Source organism: Nomascus leucogenys, chromosome 19 (genome assembly GCF_006542625.1).
Source record: "Nomascus leucogenys isolate Asia chromosome 19, Asia_NLE_v1, whole genome shotgun sequence".
NCBI lineage: Eukaryota > Metazoa > Chordata > Mammalia > Primates > Hylobatidae > Nomascus > Nomascus leucogenys.
The window spans coordinates 48,430,602-48,454,565 of record NC_044399.1 but is presented as its reverse complement, the minus strand read 5'-3'; the positions used below and the strand labels follow the sequence as shown (position 1 = coordinate 48,454,565).

Genomic DNA, 23,964 nt, shown 5'->3' with positions numbered 1-23,964 from the left:
GTGGGGTTTACAAAGTATGTAGAAGTATAAAATTTTAAAAGACATGTTATGAGGCAAAGTAAATGAAATTACACCCTAAGATTATGATTTTAAAGTGGAAAGTGGTAAAACACTGATTCTAAATAGATCTATTAAAGATGAATATCATTAGCCCTAGAGCAATGGCTTTAAAACAAACAAAAAAATAGAAAAAAGAAAAAAGGTATAGCTTAAAAAGCCAATAAAGGGCCAGGTGTGGTGGCTCACTTCTGTAATCCCAGCACTTTGGGAGGCCAAGGCAGGAGAATCACCTGACGGCGGGACTTCAAGACCAACCTGACCAACATGGAGAAACTCTATCTCTACTAAAAATACAAAAATTAGCTGGGTGTGGTGGCGCATCCCTGTAATCCCAGTTACTTGGGAAGCTGAGGCAGGAGAATCCCTTGAACCCAGGAGGCGGAGGGTGCAGTGAGCCAAGACTGGGTCATTGCACTCCAGCCTGGGTAAGAAGAGCGAAACTCTTTCTCAAAAACAAAAACAAAAAAAAGCCAATAAGAAACCAAAATAAAACATTAAAAAATATTCAATGAACCCAAAGTAAAAAATAAGAACAAAAGACAAAAGAGATGAATGAAAAACACGCAAGATGGCAACCTTAAACCCAACTAAATTCAATAATTACATCAAATATAAATATACTAAACACTCCAATAAAAAGGCAGAGACTGTCAGACTGGGTAATAAAAGCAAAACTATATACTGTATTTTTTTGTTGTTGTTGTTGTTGAGATGGAGTTTCACTCTTGTTGCCTAGGCTAGAGTGCAATGGCACGATCTCAGCTCACTGCAACCTCCGCCTCCTGGATTCAAGCAATTCTCCTGTCTCAGCCTCCCGAGTAGCTGAGATTACAGTCGCCCTCCACCATGCTCAGCTAATTTCTGTATTTTTAGTAGAGACGGGGTTTCATCATCCTGGTCAGGCTGGTCTTGAACTTCTGACCTCAGATGACCCACCCACACGGCCTCCCAAAGTGCTGGGATTACAGGCGTGGGCCACCACGCCTGGCCATACTGTATATTAGAGGTGTCCTTTTAATAAAAAGACAGAGCTTGGTTCAAGTAAAAGTTTCAAAGTAAAAGGGGAAAAGGTATACTATACAGACATTAATCATAAGAAAGCTAAAGTAGCTACATAAACATCAAAGCTGGCTTCAAGACTAAAAGCATTACCAGATGTGTACTCATTACAAAATGTGTACTCATCAGAAAGACATAATAATGCCAAGTAAGAAACTCAAAATACATGAAGCAAAATTTCAGAGAACTAAAAAGAAAAATAGATAAATGCATAGTCACATTTGTTTGGAGTTTTCCTTTTTTTTTTTTTTTTTTTTTTTTAGAGTCTTGCTCTGTCACCCCCCAGGCTGGAGTGCAGTGGCACAATCTCGGCTCACTGCAACTTCCGTCTTCCAGGTACAAGCGATTCTCCTGCCTCAGCCTCCTGAGTAGTTTGGGATTACAGGCACGCACCACCACACCTGGCTTATTTTTGTATTTTTAGTAGAGACCGGTTTCACCATGTTAGCCAGGCTGGTCTTGAACTCCTGACCTCAATGATCCACCCACCTCGGCCTCCCAAAGTGCTGGGATTACAAGGCATGAGCCACCATGCCTGGCCACATTTGGAGAGTTGAATAACTCTAAGCAATCAATATAATAAGAGAACAAAAAATTACTATTAAGAATATAGAATAGACAGCCCTATCCACAAGAAAAATTAGCCACATGTTATTTTAAGTTTTCTAAGTCACATTTTAAAAAATCATTTAAAAAATATTTTTATTTACTAACCCAAAATATTATCATTTCAACCTACTCAGTATTTTTTACTTTTCTTTCTTCTTTTTTTTTGAGACAGGGTTTCACTCAAGTCAACCAGGCTGGAATGCAATGGTGCGATCTTGGCTCTTTGCAACCTTTTCCTCCTGGGCTCAAGCAATTCTCCTCCCTCAGCCTCCCAAGTAGTTGGGACCACAAGCGTAAGCCGGCTAATTTTTTTTTATATGTTTTGTAGAGATAGGGTTTCACCATGTTGCCCAGGCTGGTCTCGAACTCCTGGGCTCGAGTGATCCACTCACCTCACTCAGCCTCCCAAAGTGCTGGGATTACAGGCACGAGCCACCATGCCTGGCTGATTATTACTTTACATACGGTCTTCTAAATCTGCTGTGTATTTTACACCTACAGCACATTTCAACTTAGACACTAAATGCTTATCAGAAACATGTAATCATTTAATTTCATAAAACTTACAACTGAAAAAGTAGACTTATGTATAAAAGTTGTTCCAACAAAGTTTTCCAGTATAATAACTGAATCAAATATTAATCATTTTCCACTCATATTTGTATCCATACTAAAACTGTTTTTAATGTAAATTAGTAAAATTAAATAAAACTGTAAATTAAGTTATTCAGTCACACCATTCAAATTGCTTTAATACTCATTTCTTTCACTAACAACCATTTCTCTACATGTTTCCTCTTGTATGAACTGTCTATTCACAATCTAGATAACTTTAAAGAAATGTTTAAATTACCACCCTAAAGTCCCTTTAATTCTACACTAAATCAGATGCTTAAACAGTATTTTACAGACAGGTTTTTTAATTCAAAAAACTTTGTGTTGCCTGTAAACTGGAGTACCTCGTATATAGTACATAATTTAATGCTGGAAATCTAATTTAAAAGGTTTAGCTGGCTGGGCACAGTGGCTCACATCTGTAATCCCAGCACTTTGGGAGGCCGAGGCAGGTGGATCATGAGGTCAGGAGATCGAGACCATCCTGGGCAACATGCTGAAACCCTGTCTCTACTAAAAATACAAAAATTAGCTGGGCGTGGTGGTGGGTGCCTGTAATCCCAACTACTTGAGAGGCTGAGGCAGGAGAATCACTTGAACCCAGGAGGCAGAGGTTGCAGTGAGCCAAGATTGCACCACTACACTCCAGCCTGGCAACAGAGCAAGACTCCGTCTCAAAAATAAATAAATAAATAGAATAAAAAGTTTATGGTTACTATATATGTTTGTTTAATATATTTATGATTTACTTCCTACAGAACCTTCAGTCAGAAATGTTTCCTATCACATTTGGGATTAAGGAAAAAAAAAAAGAAGTACACATGGTGAAACCTCGTCTCTACTAAAAATACAAAAATTAGCTGGGCATGGTGGCGCACCTGTAGTCCCAGCTATTTGGGAGGCTGAGGCAGAAGAGTCACTTGAACCCAGGAGGCGGAGGTTGCAGTGAGCCAAGATCGCACCACTGCACTCCAGCCTGGGCGACAGAGCAAGACTCCGTCTCAAAAACAAAAAAAAAAAACCTCTAGAGATACTTTTTTATATTGGGGAGGAAAAGCATTTTCCAAGAACTACAAGGTTTTAGGCATTAATAGAATATACATATACACCCTAGAATATATATCAAGATACATGAGAACATTCAAGTTCTAGTACATATGCTTAAAAATTAGCCTCAATACTTAAAACTATTGTATCACTCCCACAGGATTTATAGATTATGCAGCCCAATTTGCTCATTTTAAAAATAAGAGAAACATACAATTAAACCACTGTTTGGGGGGAAATCAAGGCCAGGTCTTATTTAGTGTTATTTAGTCTACAGCAGTGCTTGTCAAGCTTAACATGAATACACATCACCTGAGTATCTTGTTAAAATGCATATTCTGGTTCAATAAAACTGGGGTTGAGCTTGAAACTGCATTATTAAATCCAAGATGATGCCAACATTGCTGGTCCTCAGGATATATGGACTAACAAGGGTCACTCTATTACACAAGTGTTTAGGATATAAGTGTCATTCATTTAATTCTATTTCATGTAGTTTCTAACAATATTAAAATAAAATTTTCAAGAAAGGAAAAAAGTTTTCAAGCTAAACTGTAATGCTCTATTTTTCCTGGGAGACTGCTAATACTCTGATTCTGATATAACTAACCACTCCAGGGTTGCTATCAAGGGTTTGATATACCAAAGTTCAAAAAAGTCGAGGTACATAAAACAATCTCTACTTTAAAAAGGAAAAAGCTATAGAAATTATTTTAAAGTGGCCAGGCGCGGTGGCTCACGCCTGTAATCCCAGCACTTTGGGAGGCTGAGGCAGGCGGATCACGAGGTCAGGAGATCGAGACCACGATGAAACCCCGTCTCTACTAAAAATACAAAAAAAGTAAGCCGGGCGCGGTGGCGGGCGCCTGTGGTCCCAGCTACTCGGGTGACTGAGGCCGGAGAATGGCATGAACCCGAGATGCGGAGCTTGCAGTGAGCCGAGACTGCACCACTGCACTCCAGCCTGGGCGACAGAGCAAAACTCCATCTCAAAAAAAAAAAAAAAAAAAAAGCAACTATTTTAAAATGTTAACATGATATACAGCTAGGATTGAAAACTATCAGCTAGTTTAGCTCTATTAAACTATTAGTCTAGCTCATCCAATCACCTGGGGGAGCTTTTATGACAGTGCTGGGTCTCCCCCACAAGACTGTTGCAGCCTGGGATACAAGTATTATAAGTACTGACAAAGACACAAACTTGGACTTCAATAAATTTTCTTTGAAGAAAAAAACAGCTATTAGTCAAACAGATACTACAAGAAAATATTTTAACTTATAATCTGGTCCTCTAAAACATTAAGAACTTATAAAGTCATATTTCTCTCATATAAAATTAGAACTACAATGCAAATTACGAAAACAAAAATTTTAAAGACTCCAGGAAAGGACCTATCAACAATTTCAGTTATCAAATATTTTCTCCCATTAGCCTTGTCCCTTTCTAGTCAACAAAAAAAGACCATCCTAAAACAGACTTTTAAAAATGCTTTAAAGAGGGCAGGTGCAGTGGCCCACGACTGTAATCCTAGCACCTTGGGAGGCCGAGGTAGGTGGATCTCCTGAGGTCAGGAGTTCCAGACCAGCCTGGCCAACATGGTGAAACCCTGTCTCCACTAAAAATACAAAAATTAGCCAGGTGTGGTGTCACACACCTAAAATCCCAGCTACTTGGGAGGCTGAGGCAGGAGAAATCGCTCGAACCCCAGAGCCCGGGAGATGGAGGTTGCAGTGAGCCGAGATCCCACCACTGCACTCCAGCCTGAGTGACAGAACCAGATTCCACCTCAAAAAAAAAAAAAAAAAAAAAAAAAAATGCTTTAAGGAGTATATAATGCCATTCATCTCCTTCCTTCATTACTATTAAATCAGGAAACAAAGAGTTGTTTTTCCTATAGGATTCACATACTATTTTCCACTTGAAATGTACCCCATTTCCATAGTAACTACCACTGATGTCACAGAATTCTTGCTGTTCCCACTTAAAGAACACTAAGGCAAAAAACGCTTTTATGCATTTATTAAAATAGATGAAGAAAAATGTAAAATGGTTTATAAATGTATAAACTCAAAGTATTTTTCCCAAAGTTTGTCATCAAATATTAACCAGTTCTTAAAGCATACACCTGAATATAAGTGTACTTAAAAAAAATACTAAAGTTGGCCGGGCATGGTGGCTCACACCTGTAATCCTAGCCCTTTGGGAGGCCAAGGCGGGTGGATCACTTGAGGTCAGGAGTTCAAAACCAGCCTGACCAATATGGTGAAACCTCGTCTCTACTAAAAATACCAAGAAAACAGCTGGGAGTGGTGGCAGATGCCTGTAATCCCAGCTACTCGGGAGGCTGAGACACGAGAATTGCTTGAACCCGGGGGACAGAGGTTGCAGTGAGATGAGATCGTCGTCCACTGCACTCTAGCCTGGGTAGAGCAAGGCTCCATTTCAAAAAAAAAAAAAAGAATACTAAAGTAAATTTAAATTTGGTATTTTAAATGAGGTTGAAATTTATGAAGTCAACTTTGTTAGCTAGTCAGGAGATTCTAGAATAAACGATGGCTCAGGGGATTCTTTTTTTTTTTTTTTTTTTTTAAAGATTTTGGGTGTTTTGCTTGTTTGTTTTGAGATGGGGTCTTGCTCTGATGCCCAGGCTGGAATACAGTGGCACAATCACAGCTCACTGTGGCCTTGACCCCCAAGGCTCAAGTGATCCTCCCATGTCAGCTTCCTGAGTAGCTGAGACCACAGGCATGCACTACCACAGTCAACTAATTTGTTTTTTGTAGAGTCCAGGTCTCACTATGTTGCCCAGGCTGGTCTCAAACTCCTGGACTAAAGGGATCCTCCTGCCTCGACCTCCCCAAAGTGCTGGGATTCCAGGCATGGGCCACCACACCCAGCCCCGGGGAACTCTATAAGCAACAAGACAGAAATTCAGACATTCTATTCAGGTTCTGCAAGTCTCTTCATTTAAGGCTCTTCATTTTCTTCTACAGAGAAGTCTTGAAGAAAATCTCACCTGAAGTCAAGACCCAAAGAAAGGGTCTTGGACTGGCTCTTAGGTACTTTATTGAGGGGAGAGGAGGGAGAACATACTTTTGTTATGTTATGTGGACCAGATTTTTAAAGAATGAGAGTACACAATACTGAAATTTTCTTACTTTAATATTTTTTAGGTAAGTTGTTTATATCCTAGAGAAATTCCTGCATCATATACATGAAGAACGAAACATGGTTCCTTGTTGACCAAAGTATTGTTTGTAACTACAAAAAAAAAAAATTGGAACAACCTAAATACCCATGGATAAATAAAATATAAGTCAGAGAATTGAAATTAATGCATAAGATCTAAATATTTACATATGGATAAGTTTCCACACCAATGTGGAATGAAAAAAATTAAATCAAGCAGCCAGGCACGGTGGCTCACGCCTGTAATCCCAGCACTTTGGGAGGCCGAGGCAGGTGGATCACGAGGTCAGGAGATCGAGACCATCCTGGCTAACATGGTAAAACCCCATCTCTACTAAAAAATACAAAAAATTAGCCGGGCATGGTGGCACGTGCCTGTAGTCCCAGCTACTCGGGAGGCTGAGGCAGGAGAATGGCATGAACCTGGGAGGCGGAGCTTGCAGTGAGCCAAGATCACGCCACTGCACTCCAGCCTGGGCAACAGAGTGAGACTCCATCTCAAAAAAATAAAATTAAATTAAATTAAATTAAATCAAGCTACAAAATACAGTCTGAACCACTCACCATGTTTTAAACACAACAAAATACTGTATATTATTTATGAAATATACAAATGTTATAAGCTATTTAAAAACCAGAAAGCATACACCACTTTCAGGACAGGTGTATATCTATGAAGAAAGGGGAAAAGAGAAAGGTTATTGGGAGAACCATTCAACTGCACAGTAAGATTTTCTCTTTTAAAAAGGATTCGAAATCAATATGGCAAATATTATGTATTAGATTAATGCAATGGCTACTTGGGTATCTATTTTATCTTTCTCTGTCATTTTTGTAAGTTTGAAATACATTACAATTGTTTTTAATGAAATATTTTAATTTGCCTCAAAATTTACTTCCACAGACAGGCAAGAAAACTTACATTTACTGAAATGACTCAATGAAATAATCCTCTCGACAACCCAGTAACTTAGCTATTAGCCCCATTTCAGAGAGAGGAAATGTGGATATTCAAAGATGTTCTTTTAAAAATTATTTAAGGTTCTACAGCTAAGAGGTAATGCATGCATTAAGATTTCTATCTTTTAAACCCATGCTGTTTCCACTATACCAAACTGCTTTTCGATGTTATAGGATAATTCTTAAACAGATAATTCTCACTGTTCCCCAGTGATACAGCCATAGAAAGGAGACTCAAATCAGTCCACATAATGATGCTTGTCATTTAAAATAAATCCCTAATATTAGCCAATCGATTCTTATGAGTAAATAACTACAAGTGCAAAATAAGAATGGGTTTAAAGGGCTTGTTTTGCTTGGGAAAGGTGGATTCACTAACATCTGGTATTTGAGATTTCTAGCTCCCTAAAGTTCTAGATTAAACTAGATGTTTGGGAAAAAACTAGAGTAACCAAAATAATCACAATTACAAATACACATAACCCTTCCTTACCATACATATCACAGGGCAAAAAACTGCTTACTAAAGAATGGTCAACACATTTGTAATTCAATTATTTATCGTGGGCCTATGACTGAGTTAATACTGTCAATATTTAATTAGCCACAGCCACACGGTAGAACAGTGAGTCTCACACCCACTAGAGTTTAAGAACCATCTGGGTAACTGGCTCAGAACACAGATTCTTAGACCCCACCTCCAGAGTCTGATTCAGCTGATCCATGGAGTCCAGAAATCTACATTTTTAACAAGTACCCCACTAACCAGCACCATGGCAGTTCTGATACAAGGGGTGAAAGGTCTAGAACTGGAGGTGCATAAATCTTTATTCTTTCAACAGTCACTGAATACCTACAACACAGTTCTGAGAACTACAGATTCAGTAGTAAAACAAAATTAAGAATAACAACAAAAATCCTGCCCTTAGGAGCTTACATCCTAAAGATAGAGCAACAGAAAACATATGTGTGACGTCAGCTAGTGTTAAGTGCTACAGAGAAAAGTAAAACGAGCCAAGGGAAATGGAGGCAGGAGTTGTCATTGAAGACAATAGTCAGAGTTAACTTCTACAAGACGACATTTGAGCAAAGCAACGAAAGACATGGACATCTAGAGGAAAAGAGGAAAACATTATTAGTAACTTTCTCATCCCTCAAAATAATTTACTGTATGAAATAATTTTAGGTGTTGTAGCTTTTACTACAGAAGAGTGAAAAACAGAGTGCCTACTATGTGCCTATTATCTCTTTAAACCTCAAAATCACTTTGTGGAGTAGCTATGAGTTTCCTTGTTTCCATAAAGGAGGCCACTGAAGCTCAGATTAAGCAATCTGCAAGGATACACATTTTGTAAGTAATCAACTGAGGATGCACAACCAGGTCTTTGTAACTGTCAAAAGCATCATCTTCCAACTAAGCCAAACTGTTAGTGTCTTTATTATCAAATGAGCATGTTTGCTGAATAAACTCAGATCTGAATTCTTACATGCTCAGTATTTCTAGAAACCTGAAAAAAGTTACCAAAAATACAAGTTGTTTATTAAAAAGCTGGGAGAGGGCGTTATTTATCATCTTTATAACAAATCTTGGCACACAGCTATTTTTCCAAAAATTTCCTAGTTAATATTTATACAGTCAGCAAATCATTTACACAGTCTCCCAATATTTGGGGAACAATTTTTTCTTCATAAACTTTCTAGAAGGACAAGTGTTAAATTGCATATCTTTAAAATATAAGATGCAATAAAAGTATATTTGCCCATCTTTGGCAAGATAAGCACACACATTTAAATATAAGTAAATGTGCAACTCACTGTTTCCTATTCACCAACTCCAACAATTCTCAGGACACCTACTATCCAATGTGTCATGAATTACGAGGAAGACCTCCCACCCTACCTACTTCACACTGGTAACCAGAGAGCAAGGCACTATGCTAGACAGAAGTACAATTCAATAATAACAGTCTTTATTCTTAACGGTTCTAACACAAACAAGCATAAAAGGATACTGTAATATAAAGGAAATGCTATTTGAGTATAAAAGTACTCCTTTTTGGATTATCTAAACTAGGGTTATCAATAAAGACATTCTGAAGACGGCTGCATCTCTTAAGCCCTGAGGATGAGATTAAGGCTAACTTTAAAAATGTAGTCTAGGCCAGGCACAGTGTCTCACGCCTGTAATCCCAGCACTTTGGGAGGCCAAGGCAGGCAGATCATGAGGTCAGGAGTTGGAGACCAGCCTGACCAACAGGGTGAAACCCCGTCTCTACTAAAAATACAAAAATTACCCGGGCGTGGTGGCAGATGCCTGTAATACCAGCTACTCAGGAGGCTGAGGCAGGAGAATCACTTGAACACGGGAGGCAGAGGTTGCAATGAGCCGAGATTGTGCCACTGCACTCCAGCCTGGGCAACAGGGTAAGACTCCATCTCAAAAAAATAAAATTAAATTAAAATAAAAGTATAGTCTGAGAATGCTGGACATCATCCCTGAGGAGTACCACTGGCAGTTTCATAGCAGAGGAGAGAGAGAATCAAAGCTGTGTTGCAGAGACAAACTCAAAGTGATGAGTAAGACGTGTAATGAGCAAATCAGATATAAGGCAATTTCAAGAGCCCGAATATAAAATGAGAAGCCCAAAGTCAAGAGGTGACAGTAAAAATGGAAGAGCTAGTTCTTAAACATCATTCTTTGGCCTAAGGCCACAGAGAACACTAAATTATTCCATATTTGTTATAAGAGACACTCACTTTTCTTATATGCCTTATAAAACAACAATGTACTACATTCCTATTTCCCAAAGTATTTTTAGTACAATGACTGTAAGAGCTCCAAGATTTTGTAGCACAGGGATCAACAATTAATCAAAAACAGAGAAGGTTTCCTTGACTCGGGCATATAGTTTAAGCATTCTCTTTTAGGCTCAAAAAATAACTTTGTTTAAGAGTTGTAAAGTATCAAGCCCATAAAAGAACTTTGAAATTTGGGATAGCCAGTTAGCAAGGGAATCATACACACACACACACACACACACACACACACACACACACAAATTTAGAATATTTAAATTTAGAATAGACATTTAGATCAAATAGGGCTACTATGACAAATTTCAAAAAGCTTTAAGCCAATATTCTGGAAATTTAGACACTAAGTTTCATTCTGCCACATCTCTCTACCTCAGATGACTGTTACAGCAGCAGTTTAAAAAAAGAGAAGGCAAGGCTGGGCACAGGATTACATGCCTGTAATCCCAGCACTTTGGGAGGCCGAGGCTGGTGGATCACGAGGTCAGGAGATCGAGACCATCCTGGCTAACACGGTGAAACCCCGTCTCTACTAAAAATACAAAAAATTAGCTGGGCGTGGTGGCGGGCGCCTATAGTCCCAGCTACTCGGGAGGCTGAGGCAGGAGAACGGCGTGAACCCGGGAGGCGGAGCTTGCAGTGAGCCGAGATTGCACCACTGCACTCCAGCCTGGGCGACAGAGCGAGACTCCATCTCAAAAAAAAAAAAAAAAAAAAAAAAAAAAAAAGGAGACAGAGAGAAGGCTGGGCACGGTGGCTCACGCCTGTAATCCCAGCACTTTGGGAGGCCAAGGCAGGCAGAACACCTGAGGTCAGGAGTTCAAGACCAGCCTTGCCAACATGGTGAAACCCTGTCTCTAGTAAAAATACAAAAAATTGGCCAGGCGCAGTGGCTCACACCTGTAATCTCAGCACTTTGAGAGGCCAAGGTGGGCGGATCACGAGGTCAGGAGTTCAAGACCAGCCTGTCCAACATAGTGAAATCCCCGGGGCGTGGCGGGGGGGGCGCCTGTAGTCCCAGCTACTTGAGAGGCTGAGGCAGGAGAATTGCTTGAACCCCGGAAGCAGCGGTTATAGTGAGCAGAGATCATTCCTGGGTGACAGAATGAGACTCCATCTCAAAAAGAAAAAAATTAGCCGGGTATGGTGGTGTGTACCTAAAATCCCAGTTACTTGGGAGGCTGAGGCAGGAGAATGGTTTGAATCTGGGAGGCAGAGGTTGCAGTGAGCCGAGATCATGTCACTGCACTCCAGCCTGGGCGACAAGAACTAAACCCTGTCTCAAAAAAAAAAAAAAAGAGGTAAGTATTCACTCAAATTCTAGACTTGGCTCAATACAGACAAAATTCCTACTACAAGAGCAGCTGTGAAAAGAAGGGAATGGTGCCAAAAGGAGACAAATAAACATCCTTCCAACTAGATAAAATGTGACTAATTTAAAAAAAAAAAAACAAAGATAAAGTCAGAGCTTCGCACTATACTCTCCTTTTGTCCCCTGTCTCTAGTTTGGCAATTTTAGGGAATATGTCAGGATTCCTTGTAGTAAATACACACGCTCAAAAACAGGAGGAAGGAAGGAGACGTTAGCACAGTTTTTAAGTTGCATTTTGAGCTCCTCACATAATTTTTCCAGGAATTATCCAGTTATTTAAACCAATTCTTTGCTCTATTTGGCTACAGAAAAATAGCCCCATTCCTTTTTTTATTAAACATACTCTAATATCATTCGGTCTTTCAGTTGCCTCTATCTAATTGCTTTTAAGTATTTTTTAAGCATCTCTTTTAGATTGAAAATTCTTAGAAATCAGGGTTAAATGCTTAAATTATGTCATAAAAAGGTTACCAAAATACTGCCTATCTTTTTATCTTCAAACCAGTGGCACAGCCTACACTTTGCTCTCTAAGATTTACCCATTCTTCAAAGCGTGACAAAGCCTCCCTCTTCCATGAAGTGTTCCTCAACAACTCTCTAGCACATGGCAATTTCTACTTCAGAACATATAAGCTTAATGATAAACTTAACTCACAAATATGCATAAAGTCTCTATGATCTATGTGAAAGCTTAGAACAAGCATCTGTCTACATTATTTTTTGTAGGTATTCACTATAAGCAGCTCAAAAGCCCTTTTATAAGGTAGGTACACAGTATGTCAACTAAAACTATCAAGGGAAAAAAGCTAATTTTTTGTGTAAGTATGGTCCTCTATTTGCCTGTCCCATTCCGGCCTCTAGTCCCAAAAGAAAACTAACCCCAGCCCCTTCATGTCCTACCCTCAAGAGAAGAGATGATAACTTTGTGCACTCAGTACACGCCAAACGCTTTAAGACATTATCTTTATTACTATTATTATTTTTTTTAGCAACAGAGTCTCACTATGTCACCCAGGCTCAGCTCCATCCTGCAGCCTCAGCCTCCCAAAGTGCTGGGATTAAAGGCACGAGCCACCGCACACAGCCAAGACATTAACTTTTAATCTTAAAACTTTTCAGGTAGGTTTTTTTTACTTCAGGAAACTAAAACTTATTTGTAGAGATCTGAACCCAGTTTCTAAGCTTGCTTTTCTTCTACCACACTACTAGGCACTGAAACAGATGCCCACTCTCTGACAATAAAAAGAGATAGGAATAATCAATATATCATTAACAATTTAAGGCCGGGCACGGTGGCTCATGCCTGTAATCTCAGCACTTTGGGAGGCCAAGGAGGGCGGATCACGAGGTCAGGAGATCAAGAACATCCTGGCTAACATGGTGAAACCCCATCTCTATTAAAAATACAAAAAAAATTAGCTGGGCGTGGTGGCAGGCGCCTGTAGTCGCAGTTACTACGGAGGCTGAGGCAGGAGAATACCGTGAACCCAGGAGGCGGAGCGTGCAGTGAGCCACTGCACTCCAGCCTGGGCAACAGAGCAAGAATCTATCTCAAAAAAAAAAAAAAAAAAAAAAAAAAAAAAAAAAAAAAAAAAAAAAATTTAAAACAACTTTTTTTTTTTTTTTGAGACAGAGTTTCACTCTTATCACCCAGGCTGGAGTACAATGGCGCGATCGTGGCTCACTGCCACCTCTGCCTCCAGGGTTCAAGTGATTCTCCAGGCTCAGCCTCTGGAGTAGCTGGGATTACAGGCGCTTGCCACCATGCCCAGCTAATTTTTGTATTTTTAGTAGAGATGGGGTTTCACCATGTTGGCCAGGCTGGTCTCAAACTTCTGACCTCAGGTGATCTGCCCACCTTGGCCTCCTAAAGTGATGGGATTACAAACATAAGCCACCACGCCTGGCCTAAAACAACTTTTTTTTTTTTTTTTTTGAGACAGAGTCTCGCTCTCTCTCCCAGTCTAGAGTGCAGTGGCGCGATCTTGGCTCACGGCGACCTCCGCCTCCTGGGTTCACGCCATTCTCCTGCCTCAGCCTCCCGAGTAGCTGGGATTACAGGTGCCCGCCACCACGCCCAGCTAATTTTTTGTATTTTTAGTAGAGACGGGGTTTCACTGTGTTAGCCAGGATGGCCTCTATCTCCTGACCTCATGACCCACCCACCTCAGCTTCTCAAAGTGCTGGGATTACAGGCGTGAGCCACCACGCCCGGCCTCTAAAATAAAGACGTAATTTTTTTTTTTTTTTTTTTGAGACGGAGTTTCACTCTTGTTGCCAAGGCTGGAGTGCAATGGTGTGATCTCGGCTCACCTCAACCTCCATCTCCCAGGTTCAATCGATTCTCCTGCCTCAGCCTCCCTAGTAGCTGGGATTACAGGCATGTGCCACCACGCCCGGCTAATTTTGTATTTTTAGTAGAGACGGGGTTTCTCCATGTTGGTCAGGCTGGTCTCGAACTCCCGACCTCAGGTGATCTGCCCGCCTCGGCCTCCCAAAGTGCTGGGATTACAGACATGAGCCACTGCGCTCGGCCATAACAACTTTTTTTAAAAGTACTCCAATAGCATGCCTAAAGATTAAGAGACTACCACTAATAAGTTCAAAGAAATCGCCAATTTATTTAAGAAAAACATGAAAGAAACCAACACACACAATTTCTCACCAAAAAAATACAAAATTAAAAAGCAAATATGAAAAATAATTTCCTGGAGGCAAACAGGCTTTTATAAAACAATAAAGGAAATACTGAGAAATGCTCAAAAAATATTAAAAAGCAATTAATAAAAAGAATTCAGGGCTGAGCACAGTAACTAACACCTGTAATCCCAGCACTTTGAGAGGTGGAGGTTGGAGGATCGCTTAACCCCAGGAGTTTGAGACTAGTCTGGGCAACACAGTGATACCTCATCTCTAAAAAAGTAAATTAACTAATTCACATTTTCAATTACCATATTACTATTCCAACATCAACTACAATCAAAAAATTGCAAATTAAACTAGTAATATGCCCATTTTTACCTATATGTTGGCATTTACTTTTAATTAACAACACCCACTGTGAACAAAGTTACTTGCAAACAAGCACAAACCTAACCCTGATGAAGAACAAATGGGCAAAACCTTTCTGAATGGATCTAGCCATGTGTGGCTTTACTCTTGAAAACGTACATGCCAGGCCAGGTGCGGTGCTTCACACCTGTAATCCCAGCACTTTGGGAGGCCAAGGTGGGTGGATCACCTGAGGTCAGGAGCTGGAGACCAGCCTGACCAACACAGTGAAACCCCATCTCTACTAAAAATACAAAATTAGCTGGGCATGGTGGCACATGGCTGTAATCCCAGCTACTTGGGAGGCAGAGACACGAGAATTGCTTGAACTCAGAAGGTAGAGTGAGCCGAGATTGCTCTACTGCACTCCAGCCTGGGCGACAGAGTAAGACTCTGTCTCAAAGAAAAAAAAAAATTTTATTAGTAGAGACAGGGTTTCACTATGTTGGTCAGGCTGGTCTCGAACTCCTGACTTCGTGATCCACCCGCCTCAGCCTCCCAAAGTGCTGGGATTACAGGCGTGAGCCACCGTGCTCAGCCAATGTTTTTTTTTTTTAATTAGCCAGGCATGGTGGCACACACCTGTAAGTCCCAGCTACTCAGGAGACTAAGGCAGGAGGTTCACTTGAGCCCAGAAGGTGGAGGCTGCATATCTGAGACCCTGTCTCAAAAATAAGTACACAGATAAAAAATAAAAATTAAAGTGCTGATAAAAAGAAAACAGCAATTTATGCAGATGCTATTAATAGCCATCTTGAAAAAATTCTAAGAACAGGGGTGTTTTCCCGTCAAAACTTCTCTCAGATTTGTCATTTAAAAAAATCAAGACCGGGCAGTGGCTCACACCTGTAATCCCAGCACTTTGAGGGCCGAGGTGGGTGGATCACCTGAGGTCAGGAGTTTGAAACCAGCCTGGCCGGCTGGGCGCGGTGGCTCACGCCTGTAATCTCAGCACTTCGGGAGGCCGAGGCGGGTGGATCATGAGGTCAGGTGATCGAGACCATCCTGGCTAACATGGTGAAACCCCGTCTCTACTAAAAATACAAAAAATTAGTCGGGCATGGTGGCGGGCACCTGTAGTCCCAGCTACTTGGGAGGCTGAGGCAGGAGAATGGCGTGAACCCCGGGGGGCGGAGCTTACAGTGAGCCGAGATTGCAGCCCCTGCACTCCAGCCTGGGCGACAGAGCGAGACTCCTTCTTTAAAAAAAAAAAAAAAAAGAAACCAGCCTGGCCAACATGGAGAAACCCTGTCTCTACTAAAAATACAAAAATTAGCCGGGCACGGTGGTGGGCACCTGTAATCTCAGCTGCTCAGGAGGCTAAGGCAAGAGAATCACTTGAATCTGGGAGGCGGAGTTTACAGTGAGCCAAGATCGTGCCACTGCACTCCAGCCTGGGAGACAGAGTAAGACTCTCTCAAAAAAAAAAAAAATCAACCCAGCCAGCACAGTGGCTCATGCCTGTAATCCCAGCACTTTGGGAGCCCAAGGTGGGCGGATCACTTGTGGTCAGAAGTTTGAGACCAGCCTGACCAACGTGGTAAGACCCGTCTCTACTAAAAAACACAAAAATTAGGCATGGTAGCGGGCAGCTGTAGTCCCAGCTACTTGGGAGGCTGAGGCAGGAGAATCTCTTGAACCCAGAGGTGGAGGCTGCAGTGAGCCAAGACTGTGCCACTGCACCTCCAGCCTGAGCAACAGAGCGAGACTCGATCTCAAAACAAAACAAGACAAAAAAATCAACCCCTGGCCCAGGAGGGGTAGTAGTGCAAGCCTGTAGACCTAGCTACATAGAAAGCTGAAATGGCGGGGGTGGGGGGTGCACCCCAGAAGTTCAAGGTTGCAGCGAGCTATGATTGAGCCACTGCACTCCAGCCTGTGCAACAAGGCTAGCCCCTATCTCTGGGAGGAAAAAAAAAATTTAAGGAAAAAAATATAAAAAGATAAAAAAGATTAGGAAATGGCAAAAATCAACTCCCCCATTCTGATAAAGGTGAATTAAAACCAACTTTTGGCATCCCACAAATTCATTCATTGAAATTTTAAAAAAGCTTCCCATTTACTCTGCCAACTTTCCTCCTTTAACGAGTTTCTTTATAGGAGGCTTTCAAATTTCTAAACTGCATTTATAGGTTTTATCTATTTAAAAAAAAAAAAAAAAAAGAAAGAAAGAAATGGCTGGGTGTGGTGGCTGATGCCTGTAATCCCAACACTTGGGAGGCCGAGATGGAAGGATCACTTGAGTCCAGGAGTTTGAGACTAACCTGGACAACACAGGGAGACCCCATCTCCACAAGAAATTTTAAAAACTAGCCAGGTGTGGTAGCACACTCCTGTAGTCTTAGTTACTGAAGAGGCTGATTCAGGAAGATTACTTAAGCCAGGGAGGTCAAAACTGCAGTGATCACACCATTGCACTCCAGCCTGGGCAACAGGGCAAGACCTCGTTTCAAAAAACATAGAAACAAAACAAAATTTAAAAAAAAAATTACTGTAAGTGTGCTAGGGTAGATATTAACCACTGGGAAGGAAAAAAAAAAATGTTACAGAAAAACATTACAGACCCAGGCAGGGTGCGGTGGCTCGTGCCTGTAATCTCAGCACTTTGGGAGGCCAAGGTGGGTGGATCACCTGAGGTCAGGAGTTCGAGACCAGCCTAGCCAACATGGTGAAACCCCATCTCTACTAAAAATACAAAAATTAGCTGGACGTGGTGGCACGTGCCTGTAGTCCCAGATACTCAGGGGCTGAGGCACAAGAATCGCTTGAACCCACGAGGTGGAGATTGCAGTGAGCCAAGATCATGCCACTGTACTCCAGCGTGGGTGACAGAGGGAGTCTCTGTCTCAAAATAAATAAATAAATAAAAATAAAACATTACAGACCTAGTATTAAAATCCAAGTCTCCATTCCAAATCCATTTCAAAATCATAGGAAGTTTACAGAACTCAAGTTAAAATGTTAATGATGGATGTAGTTCTAATCACTGTCCCTGACTCCATTCTAAAGGATTAAATGAAGGGAAAAATAAGGTTTTTATGAGATTCACTGTTAGTATGATTTCATGTTAATTGGGTTTTTTTTTTTTTTGGCAATCCTGTGCATAACAGACCCAAGTTAGATTTTGCAGATTTACTGTTTGAAAAGCCAATGCACGATACAGTCAAGTCAGCCCTCCATATCTATGGGCTCTACATCCATGAATTCAACCAACCAGGAATAGAAAAATTGTTTAATTGCATCTGTACTGAACATGTACAATTTTTTCTTGTCATTATTCCCTAAGCATACAGTATAACAATGATTTACATTGTATTAGGTACTATAGTGTAGAGATTAAAGTGTACGGGAGGATGTACGTAGGTTATATGCAAATACTATACCATGTTCCAGGGACTGGAACATCCTTGAATTCTGTCATCAGGGGGAGGTCTTGGAACTAATTTCCCATGGATACCAAGGGACAACTGTACTTGGAAACTGCCATAACCTTAAACTATGAAATTAACTCATATGAAATCCTGTAATTGAAATAAACAATTTCAGAAGAACTACTTTGCCACAGGATTAAATTGTCTAAAATGCACATTTAATAAAATGAATATAGCTAAGAAGCATGAATAATAACATCTTATGTTAATAACTGAACAAACCACCTTCCAAGTTACCTATTTTGAAAATTACTTTTTAGTTCAAAGTCTCATCTTAAATAACCACCCATTATAGTAATAACCACCTCCAACAGAATATTTGACACTGGGTTAAACGCTTTTAACACATTTGATACTTGCAATAACCCTATCATGAACATATTATCAGCATTTTGCAGCTAAAATTTAAAACTTGCCTACCACCCTTGCCCAAACTAAATCTCTGTCCACAGGAAAAAATTATAACTTTTTATTGCAAATATACACGTTATACATAATAGCATAATAACACAAGTAGCCACACTGGTACATTCTTACATATATGTTACTGTGCCTTAAGACAGTTTTACAAACTGTAAAGTACTACAAAACACTTGCACCCTATCATCTGTTTCCCACGACAGCCTTGTTACGGATTATCACTGCTGTATATGAGGACTCAAAGCTCAGAGGACTTAAGAAGTGAAATCACTCACGTGATTCCTCGTTCTTTTCCCACTACATTATCCTCCCTATGATTAAAGAAGCATTGCCGCCGCAATCAGAGCATCTTTGCAATAAAAGATAAAATGTACTAGAGATCCTAGATAAGTATCTTTCACCAGTTACATACTTCTCCAACAAGTTATTAGAGTTACTGGCCAGCAGGATATCCAGCTAGCCTCTAAGTGGTTGTTTGGGTGCCAATCATAAAGTTGTATGAACAGGAGTTGTATGAATACTTTTTATTAAGCTAGCAGCTTAGCAAGGGAATCCCCTACATTCTACTTGTACTGGTCAGAAGACCAAATCCAAGGTCAATCAAAAGTACATATTATCTTCTTGGGAAAACAGAGGATGTTAGTCTTTTATGACTTAAAAGTTGTTTCTAGTAACTATCATCCCACCATACACCATACAGCCATTTGTCTCAGAGTAGGTAGTGAAGGTGGCTACTTAAATACACACATTTTTACAAAACTGTATCCAAGTTTAGCAATATGTGTATATACCCAAGCACAGAGAGACACGTTCCATAACTTGGAAAATCATTTGTAAAAGTTATTTTGGCTTTGCACTTCTGAATACTTCATGCTTCTCCATGACCATAACAAACAGAATTGTTCTACTTCCTTTACTAATTGTTCTTTCTATAATATCTACCAAGTATTATCCTATTGCCATCATATTTTCAGGTTGGCATTTTCTTCCTGCTATCCTTTTTTTGGGGGGAGACAGAGTTTCGCTCTTGTTGCCCAGGCTGGAGTGCAATGGCATGATCTCGGCTCACTGCAACCTCTGCCTCCCAGGTTCAAGTGATTCTCCTGCCTCAGCCCCTCAAGTAGCTGGGATTACAGGCATGCGCCACCACGCCCAGCTAATTTTGTATTTTTAGTAGAGACGGGGTTTCTCCATGTTGGTCAAGCTGGTCTCGAACTCCTGACCTCAGGTGATCCACCTGCCTCGGCCTCCGAAAGTGCTGGGATTACAGGCGTGAGCCACCACACTCAGCCTGCTATCCGTTTTTAAAGCCATACAGAAAGCCCTCGAGTGTTGTGTATCATGTGTGGTGTGGAGGACTAACGGATAGGAGTAAACCTACTAGAGTAATGAATTCACTGTGGAATCAAGTTCAGTTATTCTATGTTCACATCTACGTTCCTTAAAGTAAATAACTCGCAAATTTTCTAGAAAGTAAATAATACACCTGGACTTTGAAAACCCAAAATGTCTACAAAATCAGAATACCATTACACTTTAAAAAGAAGAAAGAAAAGAAGAAAGCTGCTTCCCTGCACCTATCTGGAGAAAATCCTTGCGCTGTAAAGCTCTAAACCACCATTACCAAAAAAAAGTTTAACTTCTACTCCTATGCCTTACATTTCTAGCTCTTAACTTTAAGAGCCTGCCAAACAGCTTTGCTGACAATTGTGTGTGTCAAACAGGTCTTCCAAATGACCACAAACAATTTTTTAATACATCTTCCTATGAAGTCCCAAAATTTAAAATATATATGTTGAACTCCAACGTCATCAAACTAGTTAATCAGTCTCCCTATACTCTTAGCAGCTAGCTACCTAATACCAACTGTGGAAAAAACCTAATTTTGGAAAAGGTCTAACAATTTCAAGAAAGTTACTTATACTTGTGAGTATTCCAAAACTGTAAAGTTACAATACAGTCACAGAAAAACGAATCCTGAAATACACCTATGTGCACTCGACTTAAGGCCATAATCTTATTTTCACTCAGGGTTTCTTTTCCCTATAATATCTTTACTGTAAGGCAGCTCCTTCTCCCTAAATAATTTCGAAGAATTTCAAAACACTTTACTAAATAGATTTAATCATATCTACAGAATCCTATCAACTTAAAAAGCCAATAAAATGAGTACTTATTTGCTTTCTAAAGATCCTACATTCCTAAAAGAATAAACACAAAGCCTCTTCCTAACACTAAACTACTAAAGTGACACTTGACCCCAACTTGGTTTTTGAAGCTATGTCTCCAGGAAGCAGAGGGAGACAAAGAGTTTCTACACAGTCAAAAATAGATGAGTCCTTTTCATTCAGTCTGTTTCTTCTCACTTTAAACACAAATCCTACCAAGTTCATTTAGCTTTTAACTCATTAATGAGTGACTCGGAGCAAATTAGCAGGTACAGGAACTGTTTTAGGCAATCATTTGCTAGGAATGGCTATCAAGTGAAGGTGTTCCTGATCCGTCCTAAAAAAAAAAAAAAAAGGACAAAAACCTATGAGTAGTAGACAAAAGCATTTATTAAATAATAAATGGTGGGCCCTATTTCAACAACAATCTGAAGAGTATCATCTCTTCTCAAGATACCACAGCACAAAAACGTTCATAACCATAAATGAAGTATAAATTTATGTTTCTTCTAATAAGGTAAATACATAGAATATTTTGAAACTGCATCTAAAACGCTTACCTCAAAAAAAGGAAAGAAAGAAAGAAAAGAACACACACTTCTTCCCCTAGGGTCCAACCAAAAGAGCGAAATTAATCCATTCGCATTCCAAAACAACTAATTACTTAAATCCAACCAGCACAGATCTAAGGCGAAGCTGCTTCTTTGTTAGTTTTTTATTCTACAGAGTACTACCATTGTACAAACAGCCAAGTGTTTTGGTTGGCAGACAATAATAAAATAAGCTTTATTTCCTCTTCTTTTTCCCTTAGCAAAACTCCAGTCTGTCATCACCTCTGACATGCGCCAAGGACTACCAGGAATGATGAAGTATATTTCAAATAAACTTTCCCATTAAAGTGAGTCCTTGTGGTTAATATCATACCAAAATGTTTTACATTTTATCCAGCAAAACCTTTACACACTGTAAAAAAAGAAATCTTAAGACACGAGCTCGTATTTAGTGTATTTAATAATAAACTCTTATCTTGGCTGTACTTACCAAACCGTAGGCTTTTACTATTTATAAGCCTTTGAAAAAACTTTATGCCTTTCTTAAGTACCATCAAAATTTTCAATCAGCATTTCATGCGATCAATTCGCACCACAGTGAGAGATCAAATGCTAAACTCCTATAAATAGGGGTGTTATGAGTGAGAGGGATACACAACACTGCGCTGCCAACGCAACTGCGTCTTCGAGGGGGCAGGGGCGCTCCTGGTACACGTACAGTAGGAGCTCACATTCAGCAAAATCAGGGAGCCAAGGATCAGGTGACTTCACACCACAGACACTTTCAGAGTGATCAGGCCTTACTATCGTCCAAGTGACTCGTAAACGGCTCATAACCTCAGTTTGACACGAAAATCCGGACTTGCACCCTAGCCACGCACAACCCGCGCGAATGGGTTCGGGAGCCGAGGAGCCCCGAAACGCGAGCCCGGGGACAGAGCCCTGGCCTGCGGACTGCGGTTCCCTCCAGGAAGGGTGTCTAAGGAGCTTTCGGACCCGGCAGCAAGGTGTCTGCTCCCTGCGCGACCTCCTCCTCCGCGGGGCCCATCGTGCCCCGGCCACCCCTTCCCTGTCCGCGCAAGGGACAGCGAGCGCCCGCCAGCTAACGGGTCGCCCCGCCGCGTCCGGAGCTCGCCGGACAGAGCGGAGCCACAGCCGACCTCCCCGCACCCCGGGCAGGCGGCCACGGCTCAAGGCCGCCCCCTAAGGTCGGGGCGGGCACGAAGGCAGCCACGCGGCGGGCTGGCGGGCAGGGGGCCGGGCTGGGCGCAGACGCGCGCGCCACTGGTTCTCCCAGCAGCTACTGGAGCCGCGGCCCACGAGCCGCCCTTTCAGGCCGCGCGCTGCGGGAGCGCGGGGCGCGGCTGAGGCTAGGCCCGGCGGGCAGGCGCGGCGGCGGGAGGAGACCTGAACCAGCCGCGGACTCCGACCCCGCCGCCTGCGGCCGGTGCCCGCGAGCCCGAGCAGCGAGCGTCCTCTCCCCAGCAAGGCCCCGCGGCCTCTGCCCCGCTGGCCCGTACCTAGCGAGGTCGTGGACGAGACGTGGTTAGCCGCGGCGCTTGGGTCGCTGGTCCGCCGCCGGCGCCGCAGCCCCTGGTGCGGTTGCTGCCCTCGCGCTGCCTCGTCCCCCTCCGCCATCTTGTACCGATTTAAAATTAACTCCCCACTGACGTCAAACGCCGCCGCCGCTTTATCAACCTCCCGGGAGCCGGCGAGGGGCCGGCGGGTCCTAACGCCGCCCTCGACCCTTATCCCCCCTCGCCCTCCCTCCGCCCCCGCCCCGCCCATCGCTCGCTCGCTCCGCCCCCGCCCTGCCCGCCTGCAGATCTGTCTCCACGGCTCCAAGCTTCTGGTTGGACTGGGGCGGGGGTGTCCCTGCCGCCGCCGTCTCACACCCCCACCTCCCTGAGCTCAGCACCACACCCCCTTAGCGCTGGGCCAGGCTATGCAAACGCAGAGGGGATCTCCAGAGAACTAAGTCCCTCCTTCCCAATTCGCTTTACATCTCTAATCATTGATTCGTGCGTCCTGCACGTGAGGTGGCTTTCGCACCCCCTTCTCTCCTTTTCATCGCCCCCTCCTCATCACAACCATTCCCCTCCTGTCTCCCCACCCAACCCTCAAGCTGTTGCCAGTGCCCTGCTTTTCCTCTTGATCTTTTCTCTCCTCACCCAGGTCCCTGCTGTTGCTTCCCCTCCCCCCCACCATCCTAAGGTTTGTTTGCATTCGCTCCCCATCTACTTATGAGACCCTCCCCCATCTTCTCAACTGTGTATACCCTGGCCCTGTGCTCCTAGCACCTTGCAGAGGCATGCCAGAAAGCACTCTAATCGGAAAATGAATCGTGGCAGGTTCTTTCCTAATTGTGATGAACCTTCTTCTGGGGATCCAGTGACATCCAGTAGAAAGTTCAGGTCACTTTTTAAAATACAAGTCAGCCCGTGGAGGCGTCTGTGAAACATGATCCCTTTGGATTTTTACCATACTGCCAGCTGCATTAGAAATTCCTCTTCTCCAGTAAAAACAGATGTCTGGGTGTACAAACAGCTGTTTTGTCCAGGTCTTCTCATAAGTCTAAAATTCACAGCCTGCATGATCTCTAGAAAAGCATTGGTGT

General features: G+C 42.0%; 1 protein-coding gene across 5 annotated transcripts in view; it reads right to left on the bottom strand.

Moving 5' to 3' along the window:
- The window catches only part of ATL2 (atlastin GTPase 2), an 82,538-nt gene extending 59,468 nt beyond the window's left edge, over nucleotides 1-23,070 (bottom strand). For 2 of the 5 annotated variants that reach the window (XR_004026976.1, XM_030799760.1), the window contains exon 1: nucleotides 22,868-23,068. Coding sequence is in view for 3 of the 5 variants with exons in the window: in XM_030799760.1 (XP_030655620.1) it covers nucleotides 22,868-22,985 (118 nt within the window). In the remaining 2 variants the exon portion in view is untranslated. Of the gene's footprint in view, nucleotides 1-22,867 lie in introns of all 5 variants that reach the window. The other 3 variants (XM_030799761.1, XM_003262750.4, XM_030799762.1) reach the window with 3 other exon arrangements.
- Between the last annotated feature and the right edge of the window lie 894 nt (nucleotides 23,071-23,964).